Raw genomic sequence first — 25,467 nt, 5'->3', positions numbered from 1 at the left:
AAGAGTTTGTTTAAAAAAAAATGGAAAACTGCGCTAATCCCCACGATCACAGACTGGAAATAGAATGTACAGTGAATCATACAATTGGAAAACTTTCATTACACTAGAACAGCCAACACTAAAACCCACAAAATGATACTCCAGATGTGGAGTGAGTGTGATGCAGGAAGTAGGCATAACAGGACAGATTTACCCCAATACTCTGAACAAAGGGAGGTTAGTAATAGCGGACCTGTAATAATCTGTTTATAATTACTTAAAACTGGCAAACAGATTAAGTGTAGCTGAAATGATTGAACACCAAAAGTTATGAACCATAACAATTGGTAATCAAATCAACAGCAGTTAATACAGAAAAGAACCAGCAATGGAATATATATATATATATATATATATATATATATATATATATATATATATATATATATATATATATATATATATATATATATATATATATATAAATGGTAGAAACTGATTATAAGTAAAGTTATGTCAGAGAGCAGAGTTCTTCCAAATATATTCAACACTGGAGAGTAACAGGTTAATGCTTGCAAGCTGCAGTTAAATGTTAAGTATAGTCTCAGGGTGGAGTACAAGCAAGTTAAGTGAGACACAGGCAGGCAAGCAGACACAGTTGAAGGAAGCAGCTTAATGCAGTTAGTGGATTAGCAGATAAATATGAAACCCACTGAGAGAGACAAGTATACTCAAAACACGAGCTAAAGTACTTGCGTGACAAAACCCAGGTAGGTGGTATCCAAGTAGATGCGGTCGTTCCGGAGATGAAATAGCAAACAGAGAAGCAGAGCGTGCAGGTGAGAGCTGCGTGAGCAGTATGCAGCGTGTGATCCTCAGCGTGGAAATGAGCAGAGGGATATGCCAGTAAGGTAGATCCGTATCCTCATAAAAAAATAGTCAGAAAAAATAGACAGCGGAGCAAGGTGTAGTTGAAAAGCACAATGAAGTGAAGAGGGCTAAGGGTACAAATAGCCACAAAGGTTCCAGTAAAGGAATCAAAGGAATATCAATTGTAACAAAAATAAGGACTTGAGACAAAGTGACTGAGTAGCCAGAGAGGAACTCAGAGTACACAAAATAATCAAGCAATGTGTACAAGGGGAAGTGAAGTTATAAAGGCTAAAGGGGTGGAGCCCAGTTAAAGGGACATTACAGATCCCCCCCCTCAAGGCATCAAATCCGGGGATGCCAAAGATGGCTTATGGGGATAGAGTTTGTGGAACGCAGCCACCCTCAGAGGGGTATGCACCTGAGAATGAGTAACCCAAGACTCCTCCTCCACACCATAGCCCTTCCAACGGACCAGATACTGCAATCTCCTGCGCAATATCCTCGAGTCGAGTATACACTCAACTTTGTATTCCTCATGATCGTCCAGAATAACAGGAGGTGGCGGAATCTTCCCACGGGTGAACTCATTGCTAGTCCTGTAGGGTTTCAAAAGTGAAACATGGAATGATGGATGCAAACCATAAGTAGATGGAAGTTTCAAAACAACAGTTGAGGGATTGAGAATACGTGAGATTGGAAAGGGTCCGAGAAATTGACTGCCCAGCTTTCTGGATGGTATTGAGAGTTTCAGATGCTTTGTGGAAAGCCAAACCTGATCACCCAACTTGTAATCAGGACTCGGCCTATGAATAGCATTGTAATAATATTGCTGATCAGACTTAGCCTTCTGTAAATGTTCTTTCAACAATTTCAAACTATTTTGTAGATTGGTAAGATAAGTAGTAACGGAAGGAGTATTGCTGCTGGTATGGGTGAGTCTAAGAGATTGTGGATGATATCCATAGGTGGCATAAAATGGTGTCATCTTAGTGGAACTAGAAACGGAATTGTTATATGAATATTCGGCTAATAGAAGGTGATGAACCCAATCATCCTGCAGATGTGTAACATAGCATCTAAGGTATTGTTCCAGTATACCATTGACCCTCTCAGTAAGACCGTTTGTCTGGGGATGATAGGAGGTTGATAACCTCGGATGAATGGAGAGTGATTTACAGAGGTCTTTCCAGAAATTGGAAGTGAACTGAGACCCACGGTCTGTGATAATGGATTGTGGTAAACCATGTAACCTCACAATATGCTTTAGGAAAGCATCAGCTGTTTCGGTGGCAGTAGGTAAAGATTTCATAGCTATAAAATGAGCTAGCTTAGTCAGATGGTCAACAACCACCATGATAGTATTGTGGTTCTGAGAGCTAGGTAGCTCAACAATAAAATCCATAGAAATAACACTCCAAGGAACCTCAGGAATAGATAGAGGAGTAAGGTAACTAATTGGTTTATTTTTCTCTGTTTTATACCTTGTGCAAACATCACAAGTAGTTATATATTTCTGAATAGTTTCCCCCATGTGAGGCCACCAGAAATCTCGCTGTAAGAGTTATTTCGTCTTAAAGATCCCTTGATGACCAGATATTAGGATATCATGGAAATGGTTAAGGAGTCTCTGCCTAAGAGTCTGAGGAACATATAATCTATTATGAAAAGTATATAAACATATTTAGTATGTGTGGGTATATTATCAGTTGTTAAAGCTGAAAGGATGTCAAGCTCTAAAGTACTCAAAGCTGCTATAATTTTGTGACTAGGTATGATTTGTGAACAACAGTCTGCTAGTGGTTTATCGTCATATTGTCGGGATAAAGCATCTGCCTTACTGTTAAGTCTACCCGGTCTGTAAGTTATTTGAAAATCAAATCTATCAAGAAACAAGGACCATCTTACTTGGCGGGATGATAGAGTTTTATTTTGTATTGAAGATTTTTGTGGTCAGTAAATATTAAAAATGGTTTATCAACTCCCTCTAAAATATGTCTCCAGACTTCTAAGGCACACTTTATCGCTAACAGCTCTTTATCACCAACAGAGTAATGTGTTTCAGCTGGTAATAAGGTTCTCGAATAATAAGCTACAGGATGGGTATTATGTTTGTCACTGATTCTCTGAGATAAGACTGCTCCTATGCCAGTGTCAGAGGCGTCTACCTCCACAACAAATTGGCATGCATGGTCTGGTAAACATAGTATAGGAGCGGTGGTGAAGCAGTTTTTCAGATAATTAAATGAATGTTCTGCTTCTGGAGACCATTGAAATCTTATATTTTTCTTTGTTAGTGATGTAAGTGGCTTTACTTTCATAGAAAAGTTCTGAATAAACTTACGATAAAAATTGGTAAAACCCAAAAATCGTTGGAGAGACCTTAAAGTAGTGGGTCTAAACCAATTCACAATAGCTAATACCTTCTCAGGGTCCATTTCAACTTTGTCAGGTGTTATGATGTAACCTAGAAATTTTATTCTTTGTACATGGAATTGACACTTTTCAGCTTTTGCAAAAAGTCTGTGTTCACGTAAACGTGTTAAAACCCATCTCACGTGTTTAATGTGTTCAACAACTGTTTTAGAATATATCAGTATGTCGTCCAGATAGATTATGACGCATACATCTGTTAAATCTCTGAATATCTCGTTAATAAAATGCTGGAAGGTGGCAGGAGCGTTACAGAGCCCAAAAGGCATCACTCGATATTCAAAAAGACCATATCTGGTCCTGAATGCGGTTTTCCACTCATCCCCATCCTTGATCCGTATCAGATTATAGGCACCTTTTAAGTCAAGCTTCGTAAAAATGTTAGCACCATTAAGGCGTTCAAGGAGTTCGGGGATGAGTGGTAAAGGATATCAGTTCTTCACTGTAACAGCATTAAGGGCTCTGTAATCAATGATAGGTCTTAAGGTTTTATCTTTATTAGTAACAAAAAACAACCCTGCAGCTGCGGGAGATGTAGAGGGTACTATGGAATCCCTTTTGGATATTATCATCAAGGTACTCACGTAAATACTGTAACTTTCTGTGAAAGTGGATAAACTCTCCCAAAAGGTACCCTAGCCCCTGGGAGTAAATCTATAGGGCAATCAAAAGACCTATGAGGTGGTAGTACCTCAGCCTCCTTTAAATCAAATACATCAAGTAAGTCTTGATAGTGAATAGGAATTTCTGTATTATTGGAGCTCAAAATCTGATGAGGGAAACAAGTTGAATTACAATAAGAGGAATTAAAAGTGATAGTGGAATTTAGCCAATCGATACTGGGGTTGTGTTTCAATAACCAAGTATAGCCTAATATTACTGTATGTAGAGCAGTTGGGATTATGTCAAAACTGATATATTCTGTGTGCCCATCAGATGTAGAAATTAAAAGAGGTACTGGGTGTCGGGTAATAGGACCTTTATGTATAAGTGAACCATCAATTACTCTTATAAACACAGGATTCTGCTTAGTTACACACGGTATTTTATTGAGCTCTACATATGTAGAGTCTATAAAGCAATCAGAAGCCCCAGAATCTACTATAGCCACAGTCTTGATTTGCTGTCGGTCCCACTGTAAAGAGAGAGAGAGTGTCAATGAATTTTGTCTTATGTGTGAGTTAGAAGATTTGATATTCAGTAGCTTACCCTTTTTCTGTCGTTGTAAACTAGGACAGGATGATACTGCATGGTCTCTATTAGCACAGTACAAACAGAGGTTAGCTATGCGTCGTCTAGTCTTTTCCTCAGAAGTTAAGGGACCTTTAATGACTCCTATTTCCATAGGAGTCAGAGAATTAAGTGAATTTTCTGTAGGTGTCACAGGTAATCTTTTGAGTGGAGTCTCTGATGTGTATCTTTCTATACGTCTTTCTCTTATTCTGCGGTCAAGTGTTGTTGCTAGTTTTATTAACCCATGTAAAGTATCAGGCATCTCCACTCTAGATATCTCATCTTTTAAAGCTTCATTTAAATCTGAGGTTCTGGTGGTTCTGGGGATCTAGTAACTGTCAGTTCTTTAACAACATTCCTTAAGGTGGTATTTTCAGTTTGTAAATCTGTGAGAGCTCTGGCAAGGTATTCCACCTTATGATTTAATGTGTCTAATTCTTTTTTGACAGCTTGTGGTTCCATACTTGCTGGTTTGTATGTTTGGCTTGATTATTATGTAATAATCTGTTTATAATTACTTAAAACTGGCAAACAGATTAAGTGTAGCTGAATGACTGAACACCAAAAGTTATGAACCTGAACAATTTGTAATCAAATCAACAGCAGTTAATACAGAAAAGAACCAGCAATGGAATATATATATATATATATATATATATATATATATATATATATATATAACTGTTTGAATATATATATATATATATATATATATATATATATATATATATATATATATATATATATATATATATATATATATATATAAATGGTAGAAACTGATTATAAGTAAAGTTATGTCAGAGAGCAGAATTCTTCCAAGTATATTCAACAATGGAGAGTAACAGGTTAATGCTTGCAAGCTGCAGTTAAATTTTAAGTATAGTCTCAGGGTGGAGTACAAGCAAGTTAAGTGAGACACAGGCAGGCAAGCAGACACAGTTGAAGGAAGCAGCTTAATGCAGTTAGTGGATTAGCAGATAAATATGAAACCCACTGAGAGAGACAAGTATACTCCAAACATGAGCTAAAGTACTTGCGTGACAAAACCCAGGTAGGTGGTATTCAAGTAGATGCGCTCGTTCCGGAGATGAAATAGCAAACAGAGCAGCAGAGCGTGCAGGTGAGAGCTGCGTGAGCAGTATGCAGCGTGTGATCCTCAGCGTGGAAATGAGCAGAGGGATATGCCAGTAAGGTAGATCCGGATCCTCATACCAAAAATAGTCCGCAGACAGCGGAGCAAGGTGTAGTTGAAAAGCACACTGAAGTGAAGAGGGCTAAGGGTACAAATAGCCACAAAGGTTCCAGTAAAGGAATCAAAGGAATATCAATTGTAATAAAAATAAGGACTTGAGACAAAGTGACTGAGTAGCCAGAGAGGAACTCAGAGTACACAAAATAATCAAGCAATGTGTACAAGGGGAAGTGAAGTTATAAAGGCTAAAGGGGTGGAGCCCAGTTAAAGGGACATTACAGGACCGGTGCATTTGAAGGCCCACTAGATGAAACACCTACTCATTCATTACCCCCCAGATTACTGACCCCCTGTAACTCCTACCTTTCCCTCCCCCCCTCCTTCCCCCCCCCCCACTGTCTCCCTTCCCATCTTTGTGCCCACTAAGGGATACTACAATGCGGTTATTCCACGTATGTGAGCATTTAAGGCATCCACAATGAAGATACAGTGGAGAACTGCCTATACTAGATTACTGTTAAAAACTAATATTTATGATTTATTACTTACTTGAAAATGTTTATGCAATCTTGACTGAGTTAATGCTAATGTTTACTATCCGATACTTCTTTTGTTCAAAAAGATAAACTGGCATTACTTATCTTGTAAATCGTTATTGTGAGTTAACATAATTCTTACAAGATAAAGGAAAATTTGAAAATGTTGAGCTTTATTCAGCGGATAGACTCAAGCAGCACAGGCTAACAGCGGACTATAATTTCACCAGAATATACTGTATATATATATATATATATATATATATATATATATATATATATATATATATATATATATATATATATATATATATATATATATATATATATATTTCTGGACTTTTCACATATGGAGAGCTCTCAACCGCATAAATGGTGATCTTTATCTGATATATTAATTGTTTATTCTTTCTTATTTTCTCATTTTCATCATATATATTTTGTTATTGTTTTCATACGTCTAATGTACGGGTAAATATTGTACACCCAACTCTGTGCTTATGCTTCTGTATATTATATTATTTTTCAATAAAGCTCTTTAAAAATTAAAAAAAAAAAAAAAAACGTATTTTTTGTAATTGACAGCTTTTTAACGTTGTATTTGTATAACTACTATAAGTTTTCACTGCACTGAACACGCTTTACTTCTACGATTGCAACCGCCCTGTACCATACTTGTTCTATATTGATAAAATATTTGTTACGTTGTAGTCACAATATTAGATATAAAGCCCTACAGTACCATATCAACTTACTTTGATACTGTTCTAATATTGTGACTGCACAATACGAAACATATTTTAAAAATAGAACACAAATAAGTTAAGCGTTCCATGGGAGTTTCTCGAGCATTTCAAGGGAGTAACCTGCATATTAATGGGGAAAAATTGCCGTGAGTTTCTAATTTTAAAACAATATCCTCCATTTTAGGTTCACCTTTTCACACATTCCTGTCTCACCACCCTTTTAGTGGAAAGATTTGCAATTGTAAAAAAATATCTACAGAATGTACAGTGAACCATAGTTTATATGTATATCTATTATTATACACAGTAACCATCTCTACTTTTAGTAAATGCACAGTATATGTTGTGTAAACTTGCTTTGAATACAAGCACCCTGCACACTGCAATGTGGGTGGATTTTTGAACAGACAGTGATCACTATTGTTTCCTACATAAAACACATCACCACTTGTCCGGACACAGAGTGTCAGTCCACTTTTTTTTATAAAATATTGCTGGGCAGACAGACTGCAAGACAAAAAAGTAAATTTCTCTTAGGTCAGACAATCCTTTTACCATTGGCACCTAAGAAAAAAATTACCTTTGATTCAAATAGTTAACAGCAGATGGTGAGTACATAAATGTGTACATAGTTTTGTTGAAAAGAGCAAATATAAACTTGTGTCTCAACATGACTATAGCATGATTTGACTATAACTTTGTCATATCTACCTGGGTTCTCCAAACGATTGACTCTAAAAGCAGTGGTTCCCAGCAAGCAGGTGCCAATGATTATATAAGGCAAACACATCTTCATGTCTAGGAAAAATCTGTGGGTAAAAATCATAATATGATGGAAATTAACTCAATAACGCTGTATGGAATGTTCCACAAAAGAGCACATTGACATAAATTCAAATGTGTATGCAATTGTATGCCAACATTATTCAGTAAGTATTCTTGGGGGCAGATTTATCATCGGTCTGTGCGACATGATCCGCTCAGGGGATCATGTCCGATAGACATCGATAAATGCTGACAGCATACGCTGTCGGAATTTATCATTGCACAAGCAGTTCTTGTGAACTGCTTGTGCAATGCCACCCCCTGCAGATTTGCGTGGGGGTGACAATCAGTCCAATGGTATAGGATCGGGCGGATTGCAGACCGCAGCCTCAGAGGCTGCTTCATAACTGCTGTTTCCAGCGAGCCTGAAAGCTCGCGCGGAAAAAGAGGCATCAGGGGCCATTCGGCCCTTGATAAATCTGCCCCATAGACTTTTAATGGATCAAGTATACTCCTTCTTCATCATCTTCAGGAATAGATATATACAGATATATATAGTAACAGATATATACAAATATATATAGTAATAGATATATACAGATATATATAGGAATATCTATTTAACAATACTTAGATCATTTTCCCCTATGTGAAGAACATTGGAAGGTAAAATATTTACAGTAAATACACAGATATATATAGTAACAGATATATACAAATGTATATAGGAATATCTATTTAACAATACTTAAATCATATTCCCCTATGTGAAGAACATTGGAAGGTGAAATATTTACAGTAAATACACAGTATAACACTTTATTAAATATGAATATTCCATAAATATGATTTTACATGTTTTCATCTAATTAACTGCAAAGGGCTCCTATGCACTTATATGCATGTATATATGTGTGTACATTTGTATTTATGTTTTTATATGTATATATGAGTATACATTTGTATTTATGTTTTTATATGTGTATATATATGTGTACATTTGTATTTATGTTTTTATATGTGTATATATATGTGTACATTTGTATTTATGTTTTTATATGTGTATATATGAGTGTACATTTGTATTTATGTTTTTATATGTGTATATATATGTGTACATTTGTATTTATGTTTTTATATGTGTATATATATGTGTACATTTGTATTTATGTTTTTATATGTGAATATATGTGTGTACATTTGTATTTATGTTTTTATATGTGTATATATGTGTGTACATTTGTATTTATGTTTTTATATGTGTATATATATGTGTACATTTGTATTTATGTTTTTATATGTGTATATATATGTGTACATTTGTATTTATGTTTTTATATGTGAATATATGTGTGTACATTTGTATTTATGTTTTTATATGTGTATATATGTGTGTACATTTGTATTTATGTTTTTATATGTGTATATATATGTGTGTACATTTGTATTTATGTTTTTATATGTGTATATATGTGTGTACATTTGTATTTATGTTTTTATATGTGTATATATGTGTGTACATTTGTATTTATGTTTTTATATGTGTATATATGTCCAGAGCTGGATTAACCTATGGGCTGGAGGAGCTGCAGCCCACACTCCTAAATAAGCCCACAAGCCTTTGTAGTACAATATTTTGTATATGTTTTTTGTTTTTTTTAATGCCGACAGTCTGCACTGATGTGTGCTACTTATTTAGCACATAAACTTTATTCTAAGTTAAATAAGCAGTGCTCATTAGTACAAACGGCCGCTATTAAAAAAGAAGAAATCCTAATGTCTTTTGGAGGCGGTATTTAGAAGTAGCGTGCACCCTGACCCCCTGCGTTATAAGTTAAAAGTGCCCTGCCCCTTGCACCGCCACCACTTCCAGCCTGTTAGTGACTGACTGAGACACTGAGTGAGACTTGAAGGATGACTGGAGGATGACTAAGTGGGAGTGGGCAGGTAAGCCTTCTCTTTATTATTTTTTTTTTAACTTTGGTGGTACTGGTACAGAATTTGAAACAGCACTGATATCACAGCCTTACTTGTTCCCTGCACAGTGTCACTGACTAGTGCACATTGTTTTCCATAACTTGCTTGCTATGAGTTGGAAACACTAAGAAGTTGTGCTGATCTATGAATCTTTCTTTTCTGGTGCCCTAAAAATATAAGGTTAGTAATTGGAACACGTAATGTTGCATAATACTCTGGGTCAGATATGTTTTTGTAGTAAGAAAATGAGTCAGAGTAGTGGATAGCTGGATAAAATAAACATGCATTCTCTTTCGCCATGCAGCTGGAATGTAAACAGATTGCAAGCTTTTCTACTAACCATTACCTAAATTACACCTAGATTACAAGTTTTGTGTTGCGGCTTTTAACGCAGAAAAAATGGCAATTTCAGCGTAAAAGCAGTAACGCACTAACGCAGTAACGTGTCGATATAGCTGTATCGCAAGCATTTTAGCCTGTAATGCAACGTCAATCCCGCACTCAAGAAAATTACGTTTTTGCAGGGATTTCCATAGCGCCCGTATTACAGGTTGTGCGGTGAGGCTAAAATGCTTGCGTTACAGCCTATAACACGATCCATACCGCCATCTGAGAGCAGTAGTTTCAAACAACTCATAACTAAATTGTTACAAAGTACACTAACACCCATAAACTACCTATTAACCCCTAAACCGAGGCCCTCCCGTATCACAAACACTATCGCCTAGATTTAGAGTTTGGCGTTAGCCGTCAAAACCAGCGTTAGAGGCTCCTAACGCTGGTTTTGGGCTACCCCTGGTATTTAGAGTCAGTCAGGAAAGGGTCTAACGCTCACTTTGCAGCCGCGACTTTTCCATACCGCAGATCCCCCTACGCCATTTGCGTATCCTATCTTTTCAATGGGATCTTTCTAACGCCGGTATTTAGAGTCGTGGCGGAAGTGAGCGTTAGAAATCTAACGACAAAACTCCAGCCGCAGAAAAAAGTCAGGAGTTAAGAGCTTTCTGGGCTAACGCCGGTTCATAAAGCTCTTAACTACTGTGCTCTAAAGTACACTAACACCCATAAACTACCTATGTACCCCTAAACCGAGCCCCCCCCCACATCGCTGCCACTCTAATAATTTTTTTTAACCCCTAATCTGCCGACCGCACACCGCCGCAACCTACGTTATCCCTATGTACCCCTAATCTGCTGCCCCTAACACCGCCGACCCCTATATTATATTTATTAACCCCTAATCTGCTGCCCCCAACGTCGCCGCCACCTACCTACAATTATTAACCCCTAATCTGCCGACCGGACCTCACCGCTACTATAATAAATGTATTAACCCCTAATCCGCCTCACTAACCCTATAATAAATAGTATTAACCCCTAATCTGCCGCCCCCAACGTCGCCGACACCTAACTTCAAGTATTAACCCCTAATCTGCCGACCGGACCTCACCGCTACTATAATAAATGTATTAACCCCTAAAGCTAAGTCTAACCTTAACCCTAACACTCCCCTAAGTTAAATATAATTTTATTCTAACGAAATAAATTAACTCTTATTAAATAAATTATTCCTATTTAAAGCTAAATACTTACCTGTAAAATAAACCCTAATATAGCTACAATATAAATTATAATTATATTGTAGCTATTTTAGGGTTTATATTTATTTTACAGGCAGCTTTGTATTTATTTTAACCAGGTACAATAGCTATTAAATAGTTAAGAACTATTTAATAGCTACCTAGTTAAAATAATTACAAAATTACCTGTAAAATAAATCCTAACCTAAGTTACAATTAAACCTAACACTACACTAGCAATAAATTAATTAAATAAACTACCTACAAATGAATACAATTAAATAAACTAACTAAAGTACAAAAAATAAAAAAGCTAAGTTACAAAAAATAAAAAATTTAATTACAAACATAATAAAATATTACAACAATTTTAAGCTAATTACACCTACTCTAAGCCCCCTAATAAAATAACAAAGCCCCCCAAAATAAAAAAATGCCCTACCCTATTCTAAAATTAAAATAGAAAACCTCTTTTACCTTACCAGCCCTGAAAAGGGCCTTTTGCGGGGCATGCCCCAAAGAATTCAGCTCTTTTGCCTGTAAAAAAAAAAACATACAATACCCCCCCCCCCCAACATTACAACCCACCACCCACATACCCCTAATCTAACCCAAACCCCCCTTAAATAAACCTAACACTAAGCCCCTGAAGATCTTCCTACCTTGTCTTCACCATGCCAGGTATCACCGATCGCTCCAGGCTCCCAAGTCTTCATCCAAGCCCAAGCAGGGGCTGGAGATCCATCATCCGGCTGAAGTCTTCTATCAAGCGGTGGCTGAAGAGGTCCAGAAGAGGCTCCAAAGTCTTCAACCTATCCGGGCAGAAGAGTAGATCCGGACCGGCAACCATCTTCTTCCAAGCGGCATCTTCTATCTTCATCCGATGACAAGCGGCTCCATCTTGAAGACCTCCGGCGCGGATCCATCCTCTTCTTCCGACGTCCTAAGTCCGAATAAAGGTTCCTTTAAATGACGTCATCCAAGATGGCGTCCCTCGAATTCCGATTGGCTGATAGGATTCGATCAGCCAATTGGAATTAAGGTAGGGAATATCTGATTGGCTGATTGAATCAGCCAATCAGATTGAGCTCGCATTCTATTGGCTGTTCCGATCAGCCAATAGAATGCGAGCTCAATCTGATTGGCTGATTTTTCCTACCTTAATTCCGATTGGTTGATAGAATCCTATCAGCCAATCGGAATTCGAGGGACGCCATCTTGGATGACGTCATTTAAAGGAACCTTCATTCGGACTTAGGACGTCGGAAGAAGAGGATGGATCCGCGCCGGAGGTCTTCAAGATGGAGCCGCTTGTCATCGGATGAAGATAGAAGATGCCGCTTGGAAGAAGATGGTTGCCGGTCCGGATCTACTCTTCTGCCCGGATAGGATGAAGACTTTGGAGCCTCTTCTAGACCTCTTCAGCCGCCGCTTGATAGAAGACTTCAGCCGGATGATGGATCTCCAGCCCCCGCTTGGGCTTGGATGAAGACTTGGGAGCCTGGAGCGATCAGTGATACCTGGCATGGTGAAGACAAGGTAGGAAGATCTTCAGGGGCTTAGTGTTAGGTTTATTTAAGGGGGGTTTGGGTTAGATTAGGGGTATGTGGGTGGTGGGTTGTAATGTTGGGGGGGGGTATTGTATGGTTTTTTTTTACAGGCAAAAGAGCTGAATTCTTTGGGGCATGCCCCGCAAAAGGCCCTTTTCAGGGCTGGTAAGGTAAAAGAGGTTTTCTATTTTAATTTTAGAATAGGGTAGGGCATTTTTTTTATTTTGGGGGGCTTTGTTATTTTATTAGGGGGCTTAGAGTAGGTGTAATTAGCTTAAAATTGTTGTAATATTTTTATTATGTTTGTAATTAATTTTTTTATTTTTTGTAACTTAGCTTTTTTTATTTTTTGTACTTTAGTTAGTTTATTTAATTGTATTTATTTGTAGGTAGTTTATTTAATTAATTTATTGCTAGTGTAGTGTTAGGTTTAATTGTAACTTAGATTAGGATTTATTTTACAGGTCATTTTGTAATTATTTTAACTAGTTAGCTATTAAATAGTTTTAACTATTTAATAGCTATTGTACCTGGTTAAAATAAATACAAAGTTGCCTGTAAAATAAATATAAACCCTAAAATAGCTACAATATAATTATAATTTATATTGTAGCTATATTAGGGTTTATTTTACAGGTAAGTATTTAGCTTTAAATAGGAATAATTTATTTAATAAGAGTTAATTTATTTCGTTAGAATAAAATTATATTTAACTTAGGGGGGTGTTAGGGTTAAGGTTAGACTTAGCTTTAGGGGTTAATACATTTATTATAGTAGCGGTGAGGTCCGGTCGGCATATTAGGGGTTAATACTTGAAGTTAGGTGTCGGCGATGTTAGGGAGGGCAGATTAGGGGTTAATACTATTTATTATAGGGTTAGTGAGGCGGATTAGGGGTTAATACATTTATTATAGTAGCGGTGAGGTCCGGTCGGCAGATTAGGGGTTAATTATTGTAGGTAGCTGGTGGCTACATTGTGGGGGGCAGATTTGGGGTTAATAAATATAATATAGGGGTCGGCGGTGTTACGGGCAGCAGATTAGGGGTACATAGGTATAATGTAGGTTGCGGCGGTGTACGGAGCGGCAGATTAGGGGTTAAAAATAATATGCAGGGGTCAGCGATAGCGGGGGCGGCAGATTAGGGGTTAATAAGTGTAAGGTTAGGGGTGTTTAGACTCGGGGTACATGTTAGGGTGTTAGGTGCAGACATAGGAAGTGTTTCCCCATAGGAAACAATGGGGCTGCGTTAGGAGCTGAACGCTGCTTTTTTGCAGGTGTTTGTTTTTTTTTTCAGCTCAAACAGCCCCATTGTTTTCTATGGGGTAATCGTGCACGAGCACGTTTTTGAAGCTGGCCGCGTCCGTAAGCACCGCTGGTATTTAGAGTTGCAGTGGCGGTAAATATGCCTGTACGCTCCCTTTTTGGAGCCTAACGCAGCCATTCTGTGAACTCTAAATACCAGCAGTATTTAAAAGGTGCGGGCGAAAAAAAGCCAGCGTTAGATACGCGGGTCGTTACCGACAAAACTCTAAATCTAGCCGTATATTAAACGTATTTACACCTAATCTGCCACCCACCCACATTGTTGCTATTAAATAAACCTATTAACCCCTAATCTGCTGCCCACCCACATCACCAACACTATTTAAATATATTAACCCCTAAACCGCCGCTCCCCGACATCGCCCCCACTATAATAAAGTTATTAACCCCTATTCTGCTGCTCCCTGAGATCGCCGCCACTAAATAAAGTTATTAACCCCTAAACCTCCGGCCTCCCACATCGCAAAACACTAAATTAAACTATTAACCCCTAAACCTAACACCCCCCTAACTTTAAATTAAAATTACAATATATTTATCCTAAAATAAATAAAAACTTACCTGTGAAATAAAAAACCTAAGAGTAAACTATATATTAAACTAATATTACTATTCTCATAAAATAAAAAACTACCAATTAAAATATCTAAATTACAAATTTAAAAAAATCTAAAACTACAAAAAAATTTAAAAATCTAAATTACAACTAAAAAAAAACAAATCCTACGAAAAGTTTAAAAAATCTAAGTTTACCAAAAATAATAAACACTAACATCACGAAAAATAAAAAACACTAAGATTACAAAAAATAAACAAAATTATCAAAAAATAAAAATAATTACACATAATCTAACAGCCCTATAAAAATAAAAAAGCCACCCCAAAATAAAAAAAACCTAGCCTACAATAAACTACAAATAGCCCTTAAAAGGGCCTTTTGTAGGGCATTGCCCTAAAGAAATCAGCTCTTTTACCTGTAAAAAAAGATACAAAGTTCCCCCAACAGTAAAACCCACCACTCAACCAACCCCCCAAAATAAAAAAAACCTAACTCTAAAAAAAACCTAAGCTACCCATTGCCCCTAAAGGGGCATTTGTATAGGCATTGCCCTTAAAAGGGCATTTAGCTCTTTTTCAAAGCCCAAACCCTAATCTAAAAAAAAAAACACCCCAAAAAAAAACAAATAAAACCTAATACTAACCCCAGAAGATCTACTCACGGTTTCTGAAGTCCGGACATCCAGGCAGAGAGGTCTTCATCCAGGTGGGAGGTTTTCATCCAGGCAGTGAGGTCTTCATCCATCCTGGGGGCATCTTCTATCTTCATCCCGGCGGCACGGAGCGGAGCTATTCTGGATCCCATCCTGCTTGGAGTGTCCTCTTCATACGGTCACCACCGTACACTGAAGTTGAATGCAAGGTGGCTGATTTGAACAACCAATAGGATTTCAGTAGCTCTCATCCTATTGGCTGTTTTGAACAGCCAATAAGATTTCAGAAGCTCTCATCCTATTGGCTGATTTTAATTTGAAGAATCAAATCAACCAATAGGAATGCAAGGGACGCCATTTTGAAATGGCTACCTTGCATTCAACTTCAGTGTACGGCAGCGACCGTAGGAAGAGGATGCTCCCCGCGGAATGGGATCCAGTATAGCTCTGCGCCGCTGGGATGAAGATAGAAGAAGCCCCCGGGATGGATGAAGACCTTGCCGCCTGGATGAAGACTTCTCGCCATCTGGATGTCCGGACTTCAGAAACCGTGAGATCTTCTGGGGTTAGTGTTAGGTTTTTTTTGTTTTTTTTTGGGTGGGTTTTTCTTTTAGATTAGGGTTTGGGCAATTTGAAAAAGAGCTAAATGCCCTTTTAAGGGCAATGCAAAAGGGCTAAATGCCCTTTTTTTCTGTGTCCATTCTAATTGAGCAGGAGGGAGTCCCCAGTGAGGTGGCCCTCAGCCTGGAACTGAAGGAGCCATAGAAGCATTAAAGAAGGCTGCATGGCCTTTTACATATGTCTCCCTGTGCGTGTGTGTTCTGTGTCCCTAAATGTGTGTGTGTGTGTGTGTGTGATGTTCTGTGTCCCTGTGTGTGTGTTCTCTGCCCCTGTGTGTGTGTGTATGTTCTGTGTCCCTTGTTCTGAGTGTGTTCTGTGTCCCTGTGTGTGTGTTTTGTGTCCCCGTGTGTGTCTTCTGTGTCCCTGTGTGTGTGTGTTCTGTGTCCGTGTGTTTGTTCTGTGTCCCTAAGTGTGTGTGTGTTCTGTGTCGCTGTGTGTGTGTTCTGTGTGTGTGTGTGTTCTGTGTCCCTGTCCCTGTATGTGTGTGTTCTGTGTCCCTGTGTGTGTATTCTGTGTCCCTGTGTGTGTGTTCTTTGTCCCTGTGTGTGTGTTCTGTGTTCCTGTGTGTGTGTGTGTGTTCTGTGTCCCTGTGTGTGTGTTCTGTGTCCCTGTGTGTGTGTGTTCTGTGTCCCTGTGTGTGTGTGTTCTGTGTCTCTGTGTGTGTGTTCTGTGTCCCTGTGTGTTCTGTGTCCCTGTATGTGTGTTCTGTGTCCCTGTGTGTATATATGTTCTGTGTCCCTGTGTGTGTGTGTGTTCTGTGTCCCTGTGTGTGTGTGTTCTGTATCCCTGTGTGTGTGTGTGTTCTGTGTCCCTCTGTGTGTGTATGTTCTGTGTGTGTTCTGTGTCCCTGTGTGTGTGTTATGTATTCAATTCTGTGTATTCAATTCAATTCCGCAAATAGGCCCACCAAATCTTCAGCTCCAGGCCCATGACGCTAAATGCCCTTTTAAGGCCAATGCAAAAGAGCTAAATGCCCTTTTTTCTGTGTCCATTCTAATTGAGCAGGAGGGAGTCCCCAGTGAGGTGGCCCTCAGCCTGGAACTGAAGGAGCAGCAGCCATACACTGTGTGCAGAATTATTAGGCAAATTAGTATTTTGACCACATCATCCTCTTTATGCATGTTGTCTTACTCCAAGCTGTATAGGCTCGAAAGCCTACTACCAATTAAGCATATTAGGCGATGTGCATCTCTGTAATGAGAAGGGGTGTGGTCTAATGACATCAACACCCTATATCAGGTGTGCATAATATTAAGCAACTTCCTTTCCTTTGGCAAAATGGGTCAAAAGAAGGACTTGACAGGCTCAGAAAAGTAAAAAATAGTGAGATATCTTGCAGAGGGATGCAGCACTCTTAAAATTGCAAAGCTTCTGAAGCGTGATCATTGAACAATCAAGCGTTTCATTCAAAATAGTCAACAGGGTCGCAAGAAGCGTGTAGAAAAACAAAGGCGCAAAATAACTGCCCATGAACTGAGAAAAGTAAAGCGTGCAGCTGCCAAGATGCCACTTGCCACCAGTTTGGCCATATTTCAGAGCTGCAACATCACTGGAGTGCCCAAAAGCACAAGGTGTGCAATACTCAGAGACATGGCCAAGGTAAGAAAGGCTGAAAGACAACCACCACTGAACAAGACACACAAGCTGAAACGTCAAGACTGGGCCAAGAAATATCTCAAGACTGATTTTTCTAAGGTTTTATGGACTGATGAAATGAGAGTGAGTCTTGATGGGCCAGATGGATGGGCCCGTGGCTGGATTGGTAAAGGGCAGAGAGCTCCAATCCGACTCAGACGCCAGCAAGGTGGAGGTGGAGTACTGGTTTGGGCTGGTATCATCAAAGATGAGCTTGTGGGGCCTTTTCGGGTTGAGGATGGAGTCAAGCTCAACTCCCAGTCCTACTGCCAGTTTCTGGAAGACACCTTCTTCAAGCAGTGGTACAGGAAGAAGTCTGCATCCTTCAAGAAAAACATGATTTTCATGCAGGACAATGCTCCATCACACGCGTCCAAGTACTCCACAGCGTGGCTGGTAAGAAAGGGTATAAAAGAAAAAAATCTAATGGCATGGCCTCCTTGTTCACCTGATCTGAACCCCATTGAGAACCTGTGGTCCATCATCAAATGTGAGATTTACAAGGAGGGAAAACAGTACACCTCTCTGAACAGTGTCTGGGAGGCTGTGGTTGCTGCTGCACGCAATGTTGATGGTGAACAGATCAAAACACTGACAGAATCCATGGATGGCAGGCTTTTGAGTGTCCTTGCAAAGAAAGGTGGCTATATCGGTCACTGATTTGTTTTTGTTTTGTTTTTGAATGTCAGAAATGTATATTTGTGAATGTTGAGATGTTATATTGGTTTCACTGGTAAAAATAAATAATTGAAATGGGTATATATTTGTTTTTTGTTAAGTTGCCTAATAATTATGCACAGTAATAGTCACCTGCATACACAGATATCCCCCTAAAATAGCTATAACTAAAAACAAACTAAAAACTACTTTGATATTAATGAGTTTTTTGGGTTCATTGAGAACATGGTTGTTGTTCAATAATAAAATTAATCCTCAAAAATACAACTTGCCTAATAATTCTGCACTCCCTGTAGAAGCATTAAAGAAGGCTGCATGGCCCTTTACATATGTCTCCCTGTGTGTGTGTGTGTGTGTGTTCTGTGCCCCTAAGTGTGTGTGTGTTCTGTGTGTGTGTGTGTGTTCTGTGTCCCTTGTTCTGTGTGTGTTCTGTGTCCCTGTGTGTGTGTTTTATGCCCCTGTGTGTGTGTGTTCTGTGTCCCTGTGTGTGTGTTGTGTGCCTGTGTGTGTGTGTTCTGTGTCACTAAGTGTGTGTGTTCTGTGTTGCTGTGTGTGTGTTCTGTGTCCGTGTGTGTGTTCTGTGTCCCTAAGTGTGTGTATGTGTGTTCTGTGTCCCTGTGTGTGTTCTTTGTCCCTGTGTGTGTGTTCTTTGTCCCTGTGTGTGTGTGTGTTCTGTGTCCCTGTGTGTGTTCTGTGTCCCCGTGTGTGTGTTCTGTGTCCCTGTGTGTGTGTTGTGTGCCTGTGTGTGTGTGTTCTGTGTCACTAAGTGTGTGTGTTCTGTGTTGCTGTGTGTGTGTTCTGTGCCCGTGTGTGTGTTCTGTGTCCCTAAGTGTGTGTATGTGTGTTCTGTGTCCCTGTGTGTGTTCTTTGTCCCTGTGTGTGTGTTCTTTGTCCCTGTGTGTGTGTGTTCTGTGTCCCTGTGTGTGTTCTGTGTCCCTGTGTGTGTGTTCTGTGTCCTTGTGTGTGTGTGTTCTGTGTCCCTGTGTGTGTTCTTTGTCCCTGTGTGTGTGTTCTTTGTCCCTGTGTGTGTGTGTTCTGTGTCCCTGTGTGTGTTCTGTGTCCCTGTGTGTGTGTTCTGTATCCTTGTGTGTGTGTGTGTGTGTTCTGTGTCCCTGTGTGTGTGTTCTGTGTCCCTGCATGTGTGTTTTCTGTGTCCCTGTGTTTGTGTGTTCTGTGTCCCTGTGTGTTCTGTGTCCCTGTATGTGTGTTCTGTGTCCCTGTGTGTATGTGTGTTCTGTGTCCTTGTGTGTGTGTGTGTGTGTGTTCTGTATCCCTGTGTGTGTGTGTTCTGTGTCCCTCTGTGTGTGTATGTTCTGTGTGTGTTCTGTGTCCCTGTGTATGTGTGTGTTCTGTGTCCCAGTGTGTGTGTGTTATGTATTCAATTCCGTGTATTCAATTCCGCAAATAGACCCACCAAATCTTCAGCTCCAGGCCCATGAAGCCCTTAATCTGGCACTGTATATAGATATATACACATGTAAATGCATAAATACATATGTACACACATCTATTTGTTATATATTTATAAAGATATATAAATATATATATTTATATATATATATATATATATATATATACATACATATAGATATTTCGACATGTATATGTATGTATCTGTATGTAAAAGCCCTTTGCACATATTTTCTTTTTTTAAAACACCTGTGATTTCATATCTGTCCTTATAACTTTTTTGTGCAATATTTTTTTATAATGTTTTATTAAAGTGTTATTATAAGTGTAAATGTACTTTGTAATATATTTTTTATGTGATTTGTGCAACTTTTTGTTTCACAAAACATTTAACCAGAGCTGTGAGGATGCAGTAATCATTCTAGTATAAATTGTGATTGCGCTCACATGCTTGAGTTCACTTTCAACTTGTAAATCTGATGCACGCAAACAGCGGCGATAAATACCTTTTCACTTTTCGCCTAACTGTTTGTGCTACACTCATAATTTGGCCCTTAATAATGTAAATATTTAGTTAGGAAAAGGGAGGATGTATGGTAAAATATACAAAATGGAGGGAAGCTTGAGTGATTCCACAGCCTATATTTTGTGGGTACAAAAACGTTTCCCACAAAGCTAAATATCAAGGGTGCAGGGATTTTTTTTTATCTTCTACTAAATATTCCTAACATTTAAAAAATATCTTTCCTTTACCCCTCACATATAAAAAATAACTACCTTGTAACTTTAGGTATGTTGGGGCTACAGTAATGAATGCACTGCCAGCACCCTCTAAAATGTCAGCTGCTTGAAATATAGTATACGGTATTGGAAAGAGAAAGGGTGAGCTTAGCTATAGGAAACAACTAAATGCAATTAAGTCATAGACACAACCATAGTATGTATAGGCTGGCAATATTCATCCATTTAAACTGAACTTAACCTTTATGTATGCACATATATATATATATATATATATATATATATATATATATATATATATATATATATATATATATATATACATATATATATATATATATATATACATATATATATATATATATATATATATATATATATATATATATATATATATATATATATATATATATATATATATATAGTAGTGCCTACATAACTATGCAGGCTAGTTTGTATCTGTTGTAAAAAGTCATATTGTTGTGCCTGTGTAAGTCTGTTGGCTGCATTTAATAAAACAAATTATATAAGCAAGAGAAACACATTCAAAGTATGATCATTATCAATACAAGACATGACAAAGACACAATTTAACTAAAGCCCCTTTCCTCAAATTGCCATGCAAAAGATTCTGATTATTTAACATAAACAGAATGGTCCATCTAAATAAAGCAACTGAGAAAATCTTCAAGGGGAAAGAGTCTGTAAGTCAAAGAAGCCTCACAAATCTGTTTAAATAATTACTAAACTAATTGTGCCAAGGAACTACTTTAACACTTCAAACATATTGATGGAAGAAATCACCATAAAAGCTCTAAAGGAAAGCTTAACCCAGTTTCCAGGAAAGAAAATGCAAAGTATAATTCTACCAACAATATCAAAAAACATAAGATACATCACTGAATTTTAACACAATATATGTTTTTGCAGTGATGTAGTTTACATTTCCTAAAGTATATTGTTATTAAATATTGTTGGTAAAAACTTTAGGCATTAAAAGAACAGTGAATATGTTATATATAAATAAATAAATAAATAAATAAATATATATATATATATATATATATATATATATATATATATATATATATATATATATATCAAACAATTTGTTCATATTAAAACATTTTTAGATGACAAGATAGGCATCCACAAGCATTCCATACATTTTGTCTCTTAAGAACCTGGTATATTTGTGTGCAGTGTAGCAAATCTTCTGCATTCAGGCTTTGTAAAATAAATAAAAAAAATTCAAATAAACCTACCAGTTGCTGTAATGAGATTCCACTCCTCAAACCTGCTGATGAATTGTAATCTTTCACACAAAGCAAAACTAAATAAACATTTAAGGAACCTTTATATATATAGATATATCTATATACGCATTGAGTCTAGTGTGGAAGTTTTTCAGATATTTCCCAATCCATTTTTATGTTTAAAATAGTGCAGACATTTTCCACCTCAATATCCTGATTGCCCAAATAGGGAAATGACCAGAGGAAAACAAGGTTCCTTAATTTCAAAACAAAAATTATACATATTAATTACATTAAGGTTTAATATAATAATCGTATTATTATAAATTAAAATATATTAAAACATAGTAATGCAAATTTAACAAACATATATCAGTTTCTGATTTTCTATTAACTTAAACTGATTAATTATAATGCTAAAGTTAATATTCATAAATCATTCCTCTGATTTTGGGAGGAAATGTTTATTTTCATTCTGGTCTTATCAAAGGTCACTTGCTGTAGATGGTCATTGTGGTAATTGCAACACACAAATCCACAGTTATTATAGGCAGAGATTATAAAACACAATGCTTTGGATTCCAATCATTTTTACAAATGCCCAGCAATTATAGGAAAGCAGCTTGTTTGTCTTTTTAAATAAATACATCATTTATTTATTATTAAATTAATTATTTAATTAATTAATATTTCTAAAATCATATCAAATCTTTTATAATCTGTTAGCGAAGATTTGGAAAAATCACCCTAGGGTTTTTTGATTTGGTTTTTTTTTGCTCTTCACAAGAACTTACAGAAATCTTATTAAAAGTAAAAGATAAGTGGCTAAAGTGAAAATAAACCATGACAGATAATTCACTATTAACAATGGCTGCCTAAAACGGTTGAATGCATAAGGGCTAAAACCCCTAAACAGTCATACGTTACCCCATACATAATAAAAGACAGACCACATGAGAACTGGAGGCTAAGATCAACATGGTCGCGCTTATTTAATAAACAATTTAACTATGACTAAACTTATCTCATAGTCATCTTCAAACAGTGGTGGCCAATGGAGTCCCTATGAAAAAAAACAAATGGGTAGAGGGAGGGGCCAAGGGTAAGTTCTGGACGGAGCCTTCAGTGACTCCGCCCCTGCAGAACGGCTACAGACACCGTAGGGGCCCGAAGGTAAACAGGCCCGTTGGGTGTGGCACCCCCAGGTCACGACCTAGGGACATCACCATCAGCCAATCACAAATGCAAATACGTATATGCTGTGAATTCTTGCACATGTTCAGTAGGAGCTGGTGACTCAAAAAGTTTAAATATAAAAAGACTGTTTACATTTTGTCAATGGAAGTAAATTGGAAAGTTGTTTAAAATTACATGCTCTATCTGAATAATGAAAGTTTAATTTTGATTTGAGTGTCCCTTTAAATAGGTCATTTCTATTCCCACCCCAAAACGGCAACAATGTTTCACAAACCCCACATACACAGTTCTGCCTGTAGAGGTCAGGCCCTTAAGCAGCTCCAGGCTGACAAGCAGCCCTACACTTTCATAAGGGCTAAAACCTCTAAACAGTCATACCTTTCCTCATACATAATAAAAGAGAGACCACATGAGAACTGGAGGTTAAGACAAACATGGTCGCGTTTATTTAATAAACAATTTAACTATGACTATACTTATCTCGTAGTCATCTTCAAACAGTGGCGGCCAATGGAGTCCCTATGACAAAAACCCCAAATGGGGAGAGGGCGGGGCCAAGGGTAAGCTCTGGGTGGAGCCTTCGGTGACTCCGCCCCTGCGTAACTGGTACAGAATTTGAAGGACCCCTACTGCAAGCACTGCTAAGCTGCCTAACTACTAACTACTGTGCGAAAATAGGACTTATAGCGCTGCAACTTCCACCTACCCAATTTTTTAATAGCTTCTACCAACCAACCCAGAGCAGCTGCACTGGTACCCGTGCCTATTCTGAAGGAATGGGGGGGCGATTTTTGCTGGGTCTAACCTTGCAGCCACCGGCGCTTTCTCGAATATCTTCCTGAATTGAAATATAGACAAGGATGACCCATCCAGATGAACCAAAAACTGAGTCTGCCTTGCTGGATGAACCGCCATATAAGCCCTTGTCAGCCAAAATGGGCACACTGCCTCATCAAGTTGAGTAGGCAGAAAGAGTCATGCCCCCTAGCCTCCTGATCAGTTTTTGACCAAGGCACAAACAACATTAAGGCCTGATCTGACTGTAACATTAACCCCATTCCCGGCCTTATTCCCGGATGGAGTCACCAACTCCCCTACTCTAAGCGCCCCTGAAAAAGCAAGAGCAAAGGCACATCAAAACAATGCTGCCTCAAACATTGAGCCACATACCTATCAAGTACTGCTACCAATCTGCCTAGGCGCTGCACTGTAACAGGCTCCCTCTGATCTTTCACTTTGGCTTTAAACCTACCCCAACCCTTCAATGTTTGCCTCACCAAAAAGGAGCTTCCAAAGTCACTGAAACGATAAAGACAGTTAAAGAAGGTCAAGGCAGCTAAACGCCTATACACAACCCCAGCAGACACTCCCTGATTTTGCAGACTAAGCAGCCAATCAACCACTAATACATGCGTACCTTCTGATGCTGACTTTTGACGCGACTGACAAAATTCCTCCCATTCTTTCCAGTGCTGACTGTAAGTCTGCCATGTCTTGGGAGCCAAGGATGCTCACACCAGAGGAAGAACCACCAAAAAAAAGACCCGCTATCTGCCAAAGAAAGAACGGACATGGCAAACCATCAGCCTCAGCCGATGGAACCAAGTACCTAAACTGCTCCCACTGGCACCTTGAAAGGGCATCAGCTATGACGGTATTCACCCCTGGCAGGTGCCGCGCCTCAAACTGTAAATTGAGCTGCATGCACTTCAGTACTAGATGTCTCAGGTAGGACACCACAACTGGAGAAGACGCTGACAGACGGTTCAGTGCGTAGACAACGCTGAGGTTATCGGACCAAAAGAGTACTGCCCGATTGCGTAGTTTTGAACCCCACAGTTCCACGACCACTACTATTGGAAATAGCTCTAACAAAGTGAGATTCCTAACCAGCTCTGCCGCCACCCACGATGGCGGCCATGGCTCCGCACTCCATGCACCCTCTAAATAGGCTCCGTAACCAGATGCCCCAGCTGCATCCATAAACAAATGAAGTACCTGGCTGGATACAAAAGGCTCCCTCCACTACAAGACCCCATTGAAATGCATCAAGAATTTCTCCAAAACCGCTAGGTCCTCCTGCATTGCACCTGAAATCCGGACTCTCTTTCTGCGAGCTGAATCCCCCTTTAGGAGACCTTCCAGCCATCTGTTAAACACTCTGCCCATCGGTATAACCCGACAAGCAAAGTTCAAAAGTTCAGAAGGCCCAGCAATGATTGGACTTCTGTAAGCGTTAACTCTGAGTCCCAAGCTCCCCTTTTACTGCCTCAAACAAGCAAACCACATTGTCGTGTGGCAACCGACATAGCCTTGCAACCGTGTTGATTTTCAATACCGAGGAACACTAGCTTTGTACAAAGGTCCCTCAGATTTCTCCTCTGCCAGCGGTACCAAAAAATCCTACATTAGAGATCTCATAACCGCCATCAACCGAGCCCACTCCCCAGTCCCCTAACCACCGACCAACAAGAAATCTTCGAGGTAGTGTGCTATAAGACCACCCCCTGCTGCAGTAGCTACCACCCA

At 38.6% G+C, this 25,467-nt stretch overlaps 1 protein-coding gene across 1 annotated transcript in view; it reads right to left on the bottom strand.

Moving 5' to 3' along the window:
* LOC128651921 (interleukin-1 receptor type 2) overlaps positions 1-21,868 on the bottom strand; it is a 107,365-nt gene extending 85,497 nt beyond the window's left edge. The window contains exons 1-2 of the mRNA XM_053704885.1: positions 21,751-21,868; positions 7,704-7,801 (exon numbers count right to left, since the gene is read on the bottom strand). Coding sequence (XP_053560860.1) covers positions 7,704-7,788 — 85 coding nt within the window. The 5' untranslated portion in view covers positions 7,789-7,801; positions 21,751-21,868. The remainder of the gene's footprint in view (positions 1-7,703; positions 7,802-21,750) is intronic.
* Between the last annotated feature and the right edge of the window lie 3,599 nt (positions 21,869-25,467).

The sequence above is a fragment of the Bombina bombina genome, chromosome 3 (genome assembly GCF_027579735.1).
Source record: "Bombina bombina isolate aBomBom1 chromosome 3, aBomBom1.pri, whole genome shotgun sequence".
In the NCBI taxonomy this organism is placed as follows: domain Eukaryota; kingdom Metazoa; phylum Chordata; class Amphibia; order Anura; family Bombinatoridae; genus Bombina; species Bombina bombina.
The sequence above is the reverse complement of the archived record's forward strand: the minus strand, read 5'-3'. Positions and strand labels throughout refer to the sequence as shown.